Source organism: Maniola hyperantus, chromosome 23, assembly GCF_902806685.2.
Source record: "Maniola hyperantus chromosome 23, iAphHyp1.2, whole genome shotgun sequence".
NCBI classification, from domain to species: domain Eukaryota; kingdom Metazoa; phylum Arthropoda; class Insecta; order Lepidoptera; family Nymphalidae; genus Maniola; species Maniola hyperantus.
Window position 1 is genome coordinate 6,618,334 of NC_048558.1, and position 13,701 is coordinate 6,632,034.

At 35.8% G+C, this 13,701-nt stretch overlaps 3 protein-coding genes across 3 annotated transcripts in view; 2 read left to right on the forward strand and 1 right to left on the reverse strand.

The window, feature by feature from the left end:
- Positions 1 to 558: 558 nt before the first annotated feature.
- LOC117993116 (protein lethal(2)essential for life-like) overlaps positions 559 to 13,701 on the reverse strand; it is a 182,566-nt gene continuing 169,423 nt past the window's right edge. The window contains exon 2 of the mRNA XM_034980860.2: positions 559 to 1,328. Within this exon, the coding sequence (XP_034836751.1) occupies positions 751 to 1,305 (555 nt within the window). The 5' untranslated portion in view covers positions 1,306 to 1,328 and the 3' untranslated portion in view covers positions 559 to 750. The remainder of the gene's footprint in view (positions 1,329 to 13,701) is intronic.
- LOC138403996 (protein lethal(2)essential for life-like) lies at positions 3,372 to 4,153 on the forward strand. Its single transcript, XM_069506659.1, has one exon. It carries the CDS (start codon positions 3,468 to 3,470, stop codon positions 4,065 to 4,067), a length of 600 nt encoding a protein of 199 aa, XP_069362760.1. The 5' UTR covers positions 3,372 to 3,467; the 3' UTR covers positions 4,068 to 4,153.
- Positions 7,447 to 13,496, forward strand: LOC117993118 (uncharacterized). Its single transcript, XM_069506641.1, has 5 exons — positions 7,447 to 7,667; positions 8,314 to 8,489; positions 11,394 to 11,572; positions 12,099 to 12,552; positions 13,225 to 13,496. The coding sequence occupies exons 1-5, from the start codon at positions 7,576 to 7,578 to the stop codon at positions 13,326 to 13,328; spliced, it is 1,005 nt and encodes a 334-aa protein (XP_069362742.1). The 5' UTR covers positions 7,447 to 7,575; the 3' UTR covers positions 13,329 to 13,496.

Genomic DNA, 13,701 nt, shown 5'->3' on the forward strand with positions numbered 1-13,701 from the left:
CCGAAAAAACAAAGAGTCCCACGGGAATTTTAAAAACTAAATCCACGCGGACGAAGTCGCGGTCATTCTCTAGTTCCTTATATTTGACATGTTTGTCCTATGTCCACTTGTAAATCCTACTTACCTACCTACTGAACAGTTCAACCGATTTAGATAAATGATACCTACGTCATTGGATTCCTCGTGATGGATATGTACTTATTTTATCATTGCATTATGTACAAAAAGTAGGTGCCTAGTTCGGGATAGGTCGAGATGGGAATCGGTATGAGGCGGGGATACGTCACATGCGAAATCCCGCACCGGGTTAGCGCGGGAGGCATGCGGGGCATCCCCACCCCGATTACCATCTCCACCTGTCGCATATTATCGGTAGGTACCTAAATAACCATTGTAGGTAAGTACCTAGATGGGTTGTACCTACTTTAAACCGCTGCAGCTGTGCAAATAAAATGTTTCACGGTTTCGGGAGCTATTTATAAACTGCAAGGCTGCAAGGTTACTTTTTCCTTGTTTGCTGCTAGGCAAGTGCAACTGGTAGAAATAAAAATACTGTAGTATTATGGTAATACTGGTGTATCTGTATATTCAGAAGATACTTAAGTATAAAAAAAATTATAATATAACCAACCATACATTGTTACACAGTCAGGCATAGTTTAATACGCAAAACATACAAAAAAACTCAGTCTTGTAAAGAAAACAAAACTATGACACTGCGCACGATTTTTTCTTTGTAATTTCTATTGCTCATTTCTCTCCGTTAGTATCAGCCTGTGAAGTTTGGTCCTTGATCTCCTTTCGAACGGGGCCGGTCTGAGCTATGGGCACACTTCGCTCGTTCTTTAAAGCCGGAGCAACTTTGGGTGCAATGATGCTGAGTACACCATCCGAGGAGAGTCTGGATTCAACTGTTTCAGGGTTGCATCCCTCAGGAAGGGCGTATTTCCTAGTAAACTGCCGGGAAATGTATCCATGCTCGTCTTTCTTTTCCTCATGTTTGCCTTCGACGACAATGAAGCCATCAGCCGTCTTCACTGAGATTTCTTCAGGAGTGAAATGTTGGACATCAAGGTTGACCTGGAATTTGTCCTTGTCCGATTTGATTGTTGAGCCGACATCTCTTGCAACTGCAGCCATTTGACGCCATGGTCTGTAATAATCCCGTGAGAGCATAGGTGCCACCGCCGCCGTTAGCAAGTCTTCAGGTGTTAAAGCTAGGCCGAAGTCCTGATCGATGAGCCGGTGAGGGTGAGCGATGGGATGAGGTCGGTCACACCCGATGATGAATGGTAGTAAAGACATTATAGATTGTTGTATAGAACTCACTTGAGTAGAACTTGTAGATCACAGTGCGTTCGCACCAAATTGTTTACTGTGTCGCTTTCTTGAATTGACTGTAAAAATGCCGGCCGGCGTAGCTTTTATATGATGAGAAGTCCGCCATCTAGTGACAGATAGAAAATTCTAGTAGACTTTGTTTGTGTGAGTGGCTGATTGTACAGAGTCTGCGCGGCGCCTGCTATCGAACAATAGCGAAAATTCTGGCAAGTTCACGCAAGGTTCAGCTGCTGTTCGGGCCGTCAGCTGACAGTCGTTGTTTATCGACATTCTCGAAAAGTATGTTGGTACCTATTGATTGTTATTATTGTATGCACATGGTGCGTTTTATGAATTCGTTATCACAGACGGCTGCAATTTTAGTGGGTAACATAATAATGGACATAATGATTAAAGTTGTTATTCTAAGTTATTTTTGTACATTTTGCTCTTTAATAAGATTACTTTCGCATTGATGATAATAAACTTTATTTTTTTATGCAGTTACAAATTCTGTAGGGGTAAACCGACGGGTAAACCTTTCTTATTGATGCTGCCTATTTTTAGACCAATAACTTACGTAGAAAACATACATGTAGTTCGTCTATTTACCTATAATTTTTTGTTGGCTCTTCTCAGACCTAAAGTCCGCGACAGGTTGAAATGCCAATCGGGGTATGAGGCGGGAGGACGCCCACGCTTGCTCCCACCGGGCTGCTGTGCGGGTGTGCGGGGCGTCTATAGGTGCATATGGAACCCTCGTAGCTTTAGTTTTAAGTTTACGTAATTAACTATTACCATTACATCCTAATTAAATACATCATCATTATCTTACAAATTCAACAAACAAAAGTCCGTAGTATACTGACTACGGACTTACCTATAATGTACTAGGTAGGTACCTAACGTACCTACATAGGCATTCTTTCACATCGGAAACGTAGAAAGATTAATTTTTGAAATAAGGTTTACAAAATACCCCTGGTTTTTGGCGACAACTCAAAAAAACCGGCCAAGTGCGAGTCAGGCTCGCGCAATGAGTGTTCCGTACCCTGTACTGTAGTAACAGTGGTATTTTTTCGACATTTTGCAGGATAATTCAAAAACTATGATACATAAAAATAAATAAAAATCTGTTTTAGAATGCACAGGTGAAGACCTTTCATATGATACCCTACTTGATATACTATTTTACTTAGAAAATTGAAAATACTAATTATTAGTTCATGACCACAATTTTATTTTTTTATGTGTGATGTAACCACAAATTCACGGTTTTCAGATTTTTCCCCAAATGTCAGCTATAAGATCTACCTACCTGCCAAATTTCACGATTCTAGGTCAACGGGAAGTACCATGTAGGTTTCTTGACAGACAGACGGACAGACAGACAGACACAACAAAGTGATCCGTTTTTCCTTTTGAAGTACGGAACCCTAAAAATATTTAGTCTGCTTGGTACCTATTCGGGAACCGAACCTGTGATGCGTGGGCTGCGTGGCAGTGGCAGTGGTAAATTGATACGTATCGCTATCGTAGATAATTTTAGAGTAAGTTATCTGAGAATTGATATCTACTAACTAGGTAGGTATACGTCCATGTTACTAAGTTACGTTTATAATATGGTTAACGACATGTTAACGATCTATAAAATCCAGACAGCCTGGAATGTACTCGAAAATATCGATTAGCCACCCCACACCGCGCCGACATCGACAGGACAGGGTTGTAAAGGTCAGTGACACCGAGACTCCGAGACACCAAGACCAAGTTTAGATAAGCTACTTCCCGCTAGATGTCCTTGTTATCAAATAGGCATTTAAATTAAAAAATCACGTTGCATAACCAATGCAATTATTGCAATATGTAAGTTAAATCGATAAGCAACAAGTTTTTAATGATCGCTTAAAATAAAATAAAAGATTAACAACAGTACGTGGCCCACCCATATCTGCGATAAAGAACACGTCAGACATTTCTAGAAGGATCCACTTGCCACTAGATGGCGATGTTCGTATATAAAACAAGCAGCGCGATTCAAGCCCGTTATTCGAAAACTGAATCTTGCGAAGAGAGTGTGTGCAGAATAAAAGTGCGATTTATTTGGAGAATTTTCGAAAGTCAAGTGGGTCGTTTAATTAAAAACTATGGAGAAATTAATGAATTTATTTTTGGTGGCCATAATTTTCGGAGCGGTTCAAGGTGAAGAACAATGCCCACAAAAACGACAGGCGAACATTGGTAACAGACTTATCGACCAAGATTTCGGATTGGAACTTACACCAGATGATTTAATCACATCCATGATGTCTCCATTCATGTTCCGGGATTACTACCGACCTTGGCGGTACATGGAGGCCCTTACGAGAGATTTGGGATCGACTATAAAGAGTGAGAAAGACAAGTTCACTATTAATTTGGATGTCCAACACTTCGCTCCAGAAGAAATTAGTGTCAAGACCGCTGATGGATATGTGACGATAGAAGCTAAACACGAAGAAAAGAAGGATGAACATGGATCAATTTCTCGGCAGTTTGTGAGAAAATACTCTTTGCCAGAAGGCGTAGAGCCCGATAATGTGGTATCGCAACTATCAAGCGATGGAATTTTAACTATAACAGCACCTAGGAAGGAAGTTGAGGGTAAAGGTGAACGGGTAGTCCCCATCACCCAGACAGGTCCAGTCCGCAAAGAGGCTAAGGAATCGAAGGAAGATAAATCGTGTTCAGCTGATAAATGTAATTAACTAATCTCTCTGTAATGCCAAAGAGGCCGTATCTTTTAAAGACTGATAAGTGATAATAATTACAAAAATAAACAATGTAAATCTTTTCCTAACTTTTTATTTATCAAAATAGGGACTTTTAATCTCAGTTTATTTAATCATTTTAGGGTTCCGTGATAAGGTCCCGATGCAACGGGACTCTATTACTAAGCCTCCACTGCTATCCATACGTAGTATCCTCTATTAATCTGTCCATGATGGACAGACGGACGGACGAGATACAGCCCTCTGACATACAGACGGAAGGATGGACAGTCCATCCATCCGTCTGTCTGTCAGAGGCTTGGACGATCTAGCTTGGACGATCTAACCTAAGGAGGCGCCTCGCATGATTATTCCCCTCTGTCAATAGTAATGGATTTTTAATCCACTGCGTTTATAAACACTGTTTGCGGAATCGATTTTGTCATTGTCAGAATCGTTTTCGATGTGTGACGACGTCTTACACGCTGGGTGAAAAATGCCTGTTTGTGCCGTTAGTGAGTGCAAGAACAAATCAAACACATCAAATTTACAAAAAGATGGAATTTCATTTCATAAGTAAGTATTTTTGGTGTAATAAACGCTTTCTATAAATTAAATTACATAAATTATTATAATAAAATAACAATCGAGAACTTTACCGATTCAGTAATTGAGTACGTAATAATTCGGTAGAAACGAGTCACACTCCTCACGAGACTATATTTTGTTTTTTCTAAACAATTGCAACCCTCGATATATACAAATTAGGTTAAAATTTGAATACGCGTGAACAGCATGAAATTACGTAGTAGTAAAAATAACACTAGTCTCGTGGGAAGTGCGGTATACTATAGACGGAGAGCCAGCGCTCAAAAAACTGTTTGAATTTACTAAGGCTAATTTTTTGCGCATACTGACCAGCTCTGTCCCCATATTCTGCTGACTAACCATTACAACTTTTATTTATATGCAATATACAAGTTATATAACAATTTTCAGCCTTAGTAAATTCATTTTATTACCTCGCAGGTACGACACCTTTGATAGCGCACCTGAGTCACTGTTCTCAGGTTCACTTGACTGACCGCAGTATGTTTGTGTACGCAACCATTCTAATGAACTATATAAAAATTAGCCTTAGTAAATTCAAACAGTATTTTGGGTCCTGGCTCTCCGTCTATAGTATACCGCACTCCCCACGAGACTATAGTGTTATTTTTACAAAATTTTTCAGTATTAGATTTAATTGCGTAGGACATAAGGTTCGATTTTTAAGAATCATGTGATAGTGATTGCGGTTCGATTATCGATATCGATGAAAACATTTTCTTTATTATTAACGACTAAATTACCGTCTTCAAGTCAAGTAAAGAATAGTTATTATTAATTACCACAATTTTTTCGCTACCTATACTTGTAATAAAACTAGTCGATTTCTGTGATTTCACGTACTTAATACATTTAAAAAAATATTAAAGCAACGCAATTTTAGTGATAGGCGCGAAACGGGGTAGGGTGTCTCTGAACTGGGTAATATGTAGCTAAAAGGTGTACCTTTCTCAAGGATGAGGATTAGGTAATAATTTATCATAATCGTTTTATTTTTACAGATTTCGATATTTTTACAGAGAGAATCGCCAAGAATATACATAACATTAACCTAATGGTAAATAATGACGTGTTAAAAATAGAAGAGGCCACCGTGTGTGTTTACTAATTTATTTTCATAGTATCATATCTGTCTTATGGAATTTTGCTGTGGGGTAAAAGCGCCTGCCGCTTATTGAGAAAATTTTTGCATTGCTAATTTGTAAGGGCAATACGTGTAATTTTATTATTTATTTTATTTTGTTTATTTATTTAATAACTTACATTTAATTTTTTTGGACAAAGAGTACACCATATTGGAATTACCATGTAAACCCAATGTGCAATAAATAAATAATTGATTGGAAAGAAAAAAACATTTTATTGATTGATATACCTACTAATTATGTTTGGTAGGCTTTTGCGCGGTCAGGTTTATTTTGTATTATATAATAATATAAGTCATTAACTTGGACGATCTAACCTAGATTAGAACGTCCAAGGTCATTAATAAGCACATTTTCACTATCGAAATTTTAAATGAAAATTTCGTTATATAAAAAAATACAAAAGATTAAAAATGATATAAAATAAGTAAAAAAGTATGTGCATATTTTTTAAATATATATTTTTCTTATTTTTACGTTGCATTATTAGTTTTTGGGATAATTACCTATTAAGTGAGGTGAATGTATGCAAGAATACGCTACGCTGACCAAACACTGGTTTTAAGTAATTAAATACGAGTAATAAATTCTTACTTCTACTTTTGTTTCTGAAAAACTATCAATATATTTTAAAATATCGATACGGTAGCATCGCAAATCAATTTGACTGTCTTACACTCGTAATGTCTTTGTATGTTGATGTATATAACTTATTAGTGTGCGTAAAATGTAGTAGTGTTGAAGATTTAGATATGTGTGTGTTAATAATGACACAAAACTTTGTTAAGTGAGTGTGTCAAGTTGTCTATGTAGTGTTTCCTCGTCCCGCACCAAAAGTGACAGAAATTTTTATTCGTAATATTAGGCGCGTTACAAGTCCATAGGTTAGATCGTCCAAGCCAGGTCAGAGGGCTGTATCTGATCATAAAACGTAATAGGTAGAGGTTTCTAATTTTCAGTGTGTAATTTCTATTGCCGCTATAATAAACAAGAAATAATATTTTTAATATAAAGGATCACCTTATAGGATCACTTCGTTGTCTGTCTGTCTGTCAAGAAACATCTAAGGTACTTACTAGAAAGTAGGTAGGTATAGTAAACGTAAAGGGGAAAATCTGAAAACCTTTAATTTGGTGAATACATCATAAAAAAAATTTAAATGTGTTTATGAACAAATACCTACCTAATTAGTATTTTCAACTTTCAAAGTAAGATATAACTATACCAAGTAGGGTATCTGAAAGGGTTTTACCTGCGTACCTACATTCTTAAACAGATTTTATTTATTTTAATGCATTATAGTTTTTGATTTATCGTGCAAAATGTCGAAAAAATACGACTGCAGTACGAAACCTTCGGTGCATGATTCGCACTTGGCCGATTATTTTTAATGAAACAAACGTTGAACCATGGAACCACGGAACCCGTCGTGTGCGAGCCCAACTCGAAGTTGACCGGAAATTAATCTTTTCGTGGGTTAAATGGATGGACCCACAATGACCCACACAGATCATGGTCCCCAAGATGGTCCCCATACCCACAGATTAATAGCCCATACCATATATTATTATACTCTTTGGACCATGCCAATAAACTCTGTGGTCCCCTATCCCGACGAATTCAAAGCCAATAAAAAAATAACAAATGTCAAATCAAAATAATATGTAAACAAAAATATTTATTTCAATTTTTAATTTTTACAACTGTTTGTTAAAAGATATTGGTATTTGGTACAATTACAAAGTAAAAACATGGTGAATTATTGCTGCATACCAAGTTGCGGCCGGAATAGTAGAAATCACAAACATTTGAATTTTTACGGCTTGCCTAAGGAAATACACCGGTATGTTTTTTAAAACTCAAAAATAAAAGAAGTTAACTCGAATCAACAGGAATTTAATTCGACATTCACAATTGTTTTAAAACAGTCTGAAATAAAAACCGTTCCTGTATCCATCAGCAGTGCCCAACATTTGAATAGATCATGTGAGCCTGGATGTTTAAACTCTTGCTTATGCTCGCGACTTTGTCCGCGTGGACTACACAAATTTCAAACCCCTATTTCACCCCCTTAGGGGTTGTATTTTCAAAAATCCTTTCTTAGCTAAAGCCTACGTCATAATAGCCATCTGCATGCCAAATTTCAGCCTGATCCGTCCATTAGTTTGAGCTGTGCGTTGATGACATAGTCAGTCAGGCAGTCAGTCACCTTTTCCTTTTATATATTTAGATATACCAATTTAAACTATTACCTATTCATCAGGAGTGCATAAATAGTACAAATAAAGTTAAAACAGAAGTCTATTGCTTTGAAAATGAAAATGAAAATGAAAATCTTTTTTATTCGTATAAACTTATACAAGTGCTTACGAATAGTCGGATGCATCTACCACTGGTTCGGAATGCCTTTACTACCTCATAATAGAAGTTGATTTAAAAACTAGACCACTTAAATTGCTCAAAACCGCTTCTTCATTATGACATTTTAGCCAAAAACAATGGCTCAAGCTCGCCTCTAGACATGACCTGCTGGATAAAGACATGGAGAAGCTTAGGAAAACAATCAGATTCTGCTCCAGACACTTTCCGCCCAATGCTATAGTGAACCGGCATTTGAGTCAAGATGCTCTGCCTTCTAAAAGCTTACCGGGGTCTATTGATGAAGGTAAGTAAGCACCGCTAAATTAAAACTGATTTAGTATGTCTGCTGAAATAGATTTCCTCTCTCCGTCGCATACGTTGATTACCAACCTATGATAAAAGGGAAACGCCTATTTGTCAAAGGGTTTTTGGCCATCCATTAATGAAATTAATGAAAGGCATTAGGACTGAGATCACAGATCAAGAAACAAGCACTATTTTGGACATAGAACTCGGAGGAACTTTTATAAACCTTTTTGTTTTCTCAGTAAGAATTATTGCAATATCTACATTGCCAACTAAGCATAAAGCTTGTGCTAGAAGTAGTAGGTACGACTATTAATAGTGCAACTGGTAGGGTTTAAAGTACCGTAGTGGCACCAATAATCGACACTTTAAGGAGGTTGTGTATTTTCATCACAATTTAAAAATAAATGTTTAACACTTAGAGCAATAACTAGGAGTGCAAATAATAAAATATATCTTTAAGAAAATATATATTAGCTTTTTATTAAATGAAAAGCTATAGATTAAAAGAAAAAGCCAAATAATCAAAAATATTAAAAATCTCCAGTTATCGACATCGAAGTTCCAGTAGTCGACACCCAGTAATCGACAGTCACCAGTAAACGACACCTAATAATCAACATCCGCTTCTTCCATCGAATCATTGGATTAATGTTAGTTACTTCGATTAACTACTTACTTTTTAATTTATTTATTTTATAATTTTACGTATCCCGAAGTTATCTTGACAAACAAATAAAAAATTAAAATATATTTGGGTAAGTATATTTATTTATTATAATATTTTAAAGATCGTATTAAGTATACATATCGGGCAAATATTTATCCATTTTCAATATTCTGTAAAAACCTCTTTTGTTGAGACATACAGACTTACTATTTCAATGATCTCTTCACGACTGTACAATATTTTATTTGGGGTGTTAATTAGGCCATCGAAATGTATTTCCTTTTGTCAGAATTATTGTACTTATTTCATATTTATCTTTTTGCACATCTTCCACTTTCCCTGGAAAATATTCACCTTCGTACTTTACTATTACAATCTTTCCTGGAAGTAAATTCTTACTTTTCTTCAATCTCCTGACTTGCAAAGAAAACAGTTTGTTTTTAGGTAAGACGTCAATTCTTCTCGAGTTCTTTGTTTCCTTGGGATTTAAATTTAGACTTGTTTCTTTTTTCTTCAATAATTTAGTCTTATATTTTCCTCTTTAGCTATTCTCTGCTTAGATCTCTCTTTTTTCCTCCTGGATTTACTTTTATCCATTCTTTCTTTCTTCTTTTTTTTCATAATATTGTTTCTAAGCTTTGCTTTCTGCACACTGTCCAATTAATTGTCTTTTGTCATTTGAATGTCTTTCAGATAATGCTAATAACCATCTCATTAATATATCCTCTTCTGTTTTTGATAGGTCTGTGCTCGGTTCCATTGTGCAACAAATTGGAGTATTCCCTCTGACTTTATCGTGTAGCATAATTCGAGCCCACTTTTTTAACTGCAGCTTTTCTTCCTTTTTTACGGCCTCAATTGCTTTTTCTATCAGCAGGTGTAATCTTTTCTCGGGGCTATCTGTGAAACCAACTATCGACACATTTATATCCAGTCATCGACACTTTGTCGATTACTGGTAGTTAAACACTGATCAATTGCTTTCAAATATTAAATCAACAAGGAAAGAAAAAAGAGCTAGATTGCATTAACAATTAAATAAACGTCAAAAATAATTATTATCGACATATGTCGATTATTGGAGAAAGGTAGTTTACAGGAACTAGTGTTCGACACCGGCTGTTTTGACAAAATTATTATGACCTCAAATAGTTTATCTACACAATCATTAAAAGGATATTTATAGAAACCCATAAAGTAAAGTTTCATTCAAATAACTTTCATAGTATTAAAACAATTGTCAAAAGTTTGGACTCACCCTCTTAACGATTTCTTTAACAAATCTTGATTTTTTTACAGACGATCGGTCTCCACTTAGTTTTTAATTCGACATTTTTAAATAAAATGGCGGATTTCCGTGACATTTTACTGGATGACAGTAGGAAGTACATTGCCTATGATTCAGTGTTGCCAAATTAAAAAACTCGTTGTCTGTCCTTATTTTCGATGGTTAAAGAAAAAAGTGTCGATTATTGGTCCTTGTCGATTATTGGTGCCACTACGGTACCGACCTTGATTTCTGACCACTCCTTTAACCATTGAGCTACTAAGCTAAATCGACATCCACAACAAATCCCACATATTATGATGTGAATTTACTAAATTGGGTATTTTCCTACTTTTGAATTTGATATGTAAATATTATTACTTTACTAGCTTATGCTCGCGACTTCGTCCGCGTGGATTACGCAAATTTCAAACCCTAATTTCACCCCCTTAGCGGTTGAATTTTCAAAAATCCTTTCTTAGCGGATGCTTACGTCATAATAACTATCTGCTTGCCAAATTTCAGCCCGATCCGTCCAGTAGTTTGAGCTGTGCGTTGATAGATCAGTCAGTCAGTCAGTCAGTCAGTCACCTTTTCCTTTTATATATTTAGATTATAAACTAGGATAAAAATAATGATGTATGGTGAAAAAAAATTAAAATCCAACAAAGATTTAGAAAGTTACAGGCATTTTAATTTTGGAGTGGGAGCGTCTTCTATCCCTTTCTCGCAAAACGACAATTTATATGAAACCGCACGAAGCTACTATGGTATTAGTGAGGTGTGAGGTCAAAATTCTATATCGCTATCTCTGTCTAATCAGAAATATTTAAATGCTTGTAACTTTTTTGTTAATTGATCGATTTAATTAGTTTTTTCAGTTTACTTCATTATTTTTATCTTAGTTTATAATAAAGTAATAAAAAAATTGGAGTCAAATACCCAATTCAAGACAATATTTCCAGATGAACCGGACTCTCCAGAGAGACACGAAGGCATAATCTGTGACAGCTGCCAGGATCCGGTGCAGGGGTTCCGCTACAAGTGTGTGACGTGTGACAACTTTGACCTGTGCCAGAAATGCGAGATGCTCGAAAGACATCCACATCACTATATGCTACGGATACCAAAATCTATTAAATTTGTAAGTAGGGTTCAGTATAAGTACTGTACATCAGCCTTTAGAATGACATTTCGGCTTTGTAGAGCTTTTATGTCTGTCACTCATACCTATATGACGTTTTGTCTGTCTCAACGACAGAGACAGTGCTCTACAAATTTGCTATCTCCTTCTAAAGGTTTATGTACATAACTTTCGGTCGCATACTGTATTTACATGTCAAAAATGTTGATAGATTTTGATTACTGCTAAAACTATCAAGTCAAAATAAAATGGACCTAAAATACTTTATATTAAAGATCAAATTCACTAATAGGCCTACAGCCAGTGGCCTTTCTCTTTAGATTGTTTTTCTGATATTACAGTTATTCAATACTCAAAATATATCAATGTGCAATCTAATTTATTGTGTGAACTTAGCTACGCATCAGTATAAGGTAGAAATAAACAATCTAAAAAAACTCGCTTTTAATGTCATAACAGTACCTAATCTTTTATACAAAAATTTTTGACCACTATTGTACTAATAAGTAAATTCTTTCTATTCCAGAAACTAGCCGATGACTTAATAAACAAATGGCGCTACTTATTTCTTAAAGAGCATGTATTGCCCGAATGTGACTCTTCTAGTGATGACGAACCTGTCACAAAGTACATTAAAACGTACGACAGTGGCATAGATTTGACAGAAGATGTCAAAAATGCTATACGGAATGAGGTAACGAGAGCATTGAAAGTTGCAAAGGCAAAAGTGCCTACACAAGTTTTGAAAGAAAAAGAAAAGAGGCCAAATAAAAGAAAAGAAGCTATACCAATAGTAGAATATAAAGAAGTTAAAATTGATGAAGCAGAAGAACAAGGTGATTACCGAGAAACTCAAGCGACACCAGAATTGGTCTTTGCAGATGTGAATGAGGAGTTGAAGTTTGACCAGGCGGATGTGAAGCCACCCATGATGGATACATCTCCAGCTATTGCTATGCTGAATAATCCAAACATAACAGGTACACTACTATTATTAACTAGCAAAATAACTGAAGGTAAATTTTTAAAATATCACTTGGGCAGCTCTGAAATTAGTATGACAGACCTGTGGCCCTACCGCGGTTGTTTGACAGCTACAATGTCACGATCGCAATCATCTCTGATTGGTTAATGCTCGCTCACTATTGGCCACAATGCATTGTTGCTCATTGTTGCAACAAGAATCGCACAAATTCAGCCAATCAGAACAATTGAGATGGTAATAATGATTGATGCAGGTTTAAGACAATCGCCCCGCTGGAATAACCTAATTTGATAGAACAGAAATAAAAATAAGTAGTTCTAAAGTATCAAATCAGGCTTTTCCAAGTCTGTCATATTAATTTTGGGGCTGCCATACTAATATTTTTTAAATTTGCTGAACTTTTCCAGTCTCATCTTTCGTTAGCCAGACTCTAGTCTTTACAGAAACAATATGTTGTTGTCGCTTTCCACAATTTTTTTTTCCAGTTGAAAATCAGCCATATCTAAAGTATCAAATTAGGTTATTCCAAGTCTGTCATACTAATTTTGGGGCTGCCATACTGATATTTTTTAAATTTGCCGCGCTTTTCCAGTCTGATCTTTCATTAGCCAGACTCTAGTCTTTACAGAACATATTATTAACGCCTTATACTATTTTTTGATTCCAGTTGAAAACCAGCCATTGCTCTATGTCACACTGAGTAACGACCTATCACAGTTTATGATAGAGCTTGCTGATAACAATGCCAGTGGAAGCGGTTTGATGAAATGAAAAAAAATCTGGAAATTGTATTATTCCGAGACTTTCCCAGAAATGAAGAAGAATAATAATAAGTCATACTTTTTGATAGTGTTTTTGTAATTTGTATTGTCATGAATACTATGTTATAGGTATAATAGGTATATCGCTGCTTTATGTAAATAAAAATACTAAATTTGTTTTTATTTTTTACTTGACATACCTAGTTCCTAGTTACTAGGTTACTTGCTTCCATCTACACCTTTCTATTATTATTTTGGATTCCGTTTTTCATGATTATTTTAAACTGGCGGGTTCAAGGTCACCCAAAAAACGAGAAACTATCTTGTAACCTACCTCCCTAACTACCTTCCTACTAATCTCCTAATCTAGGTAGGTAATCTAC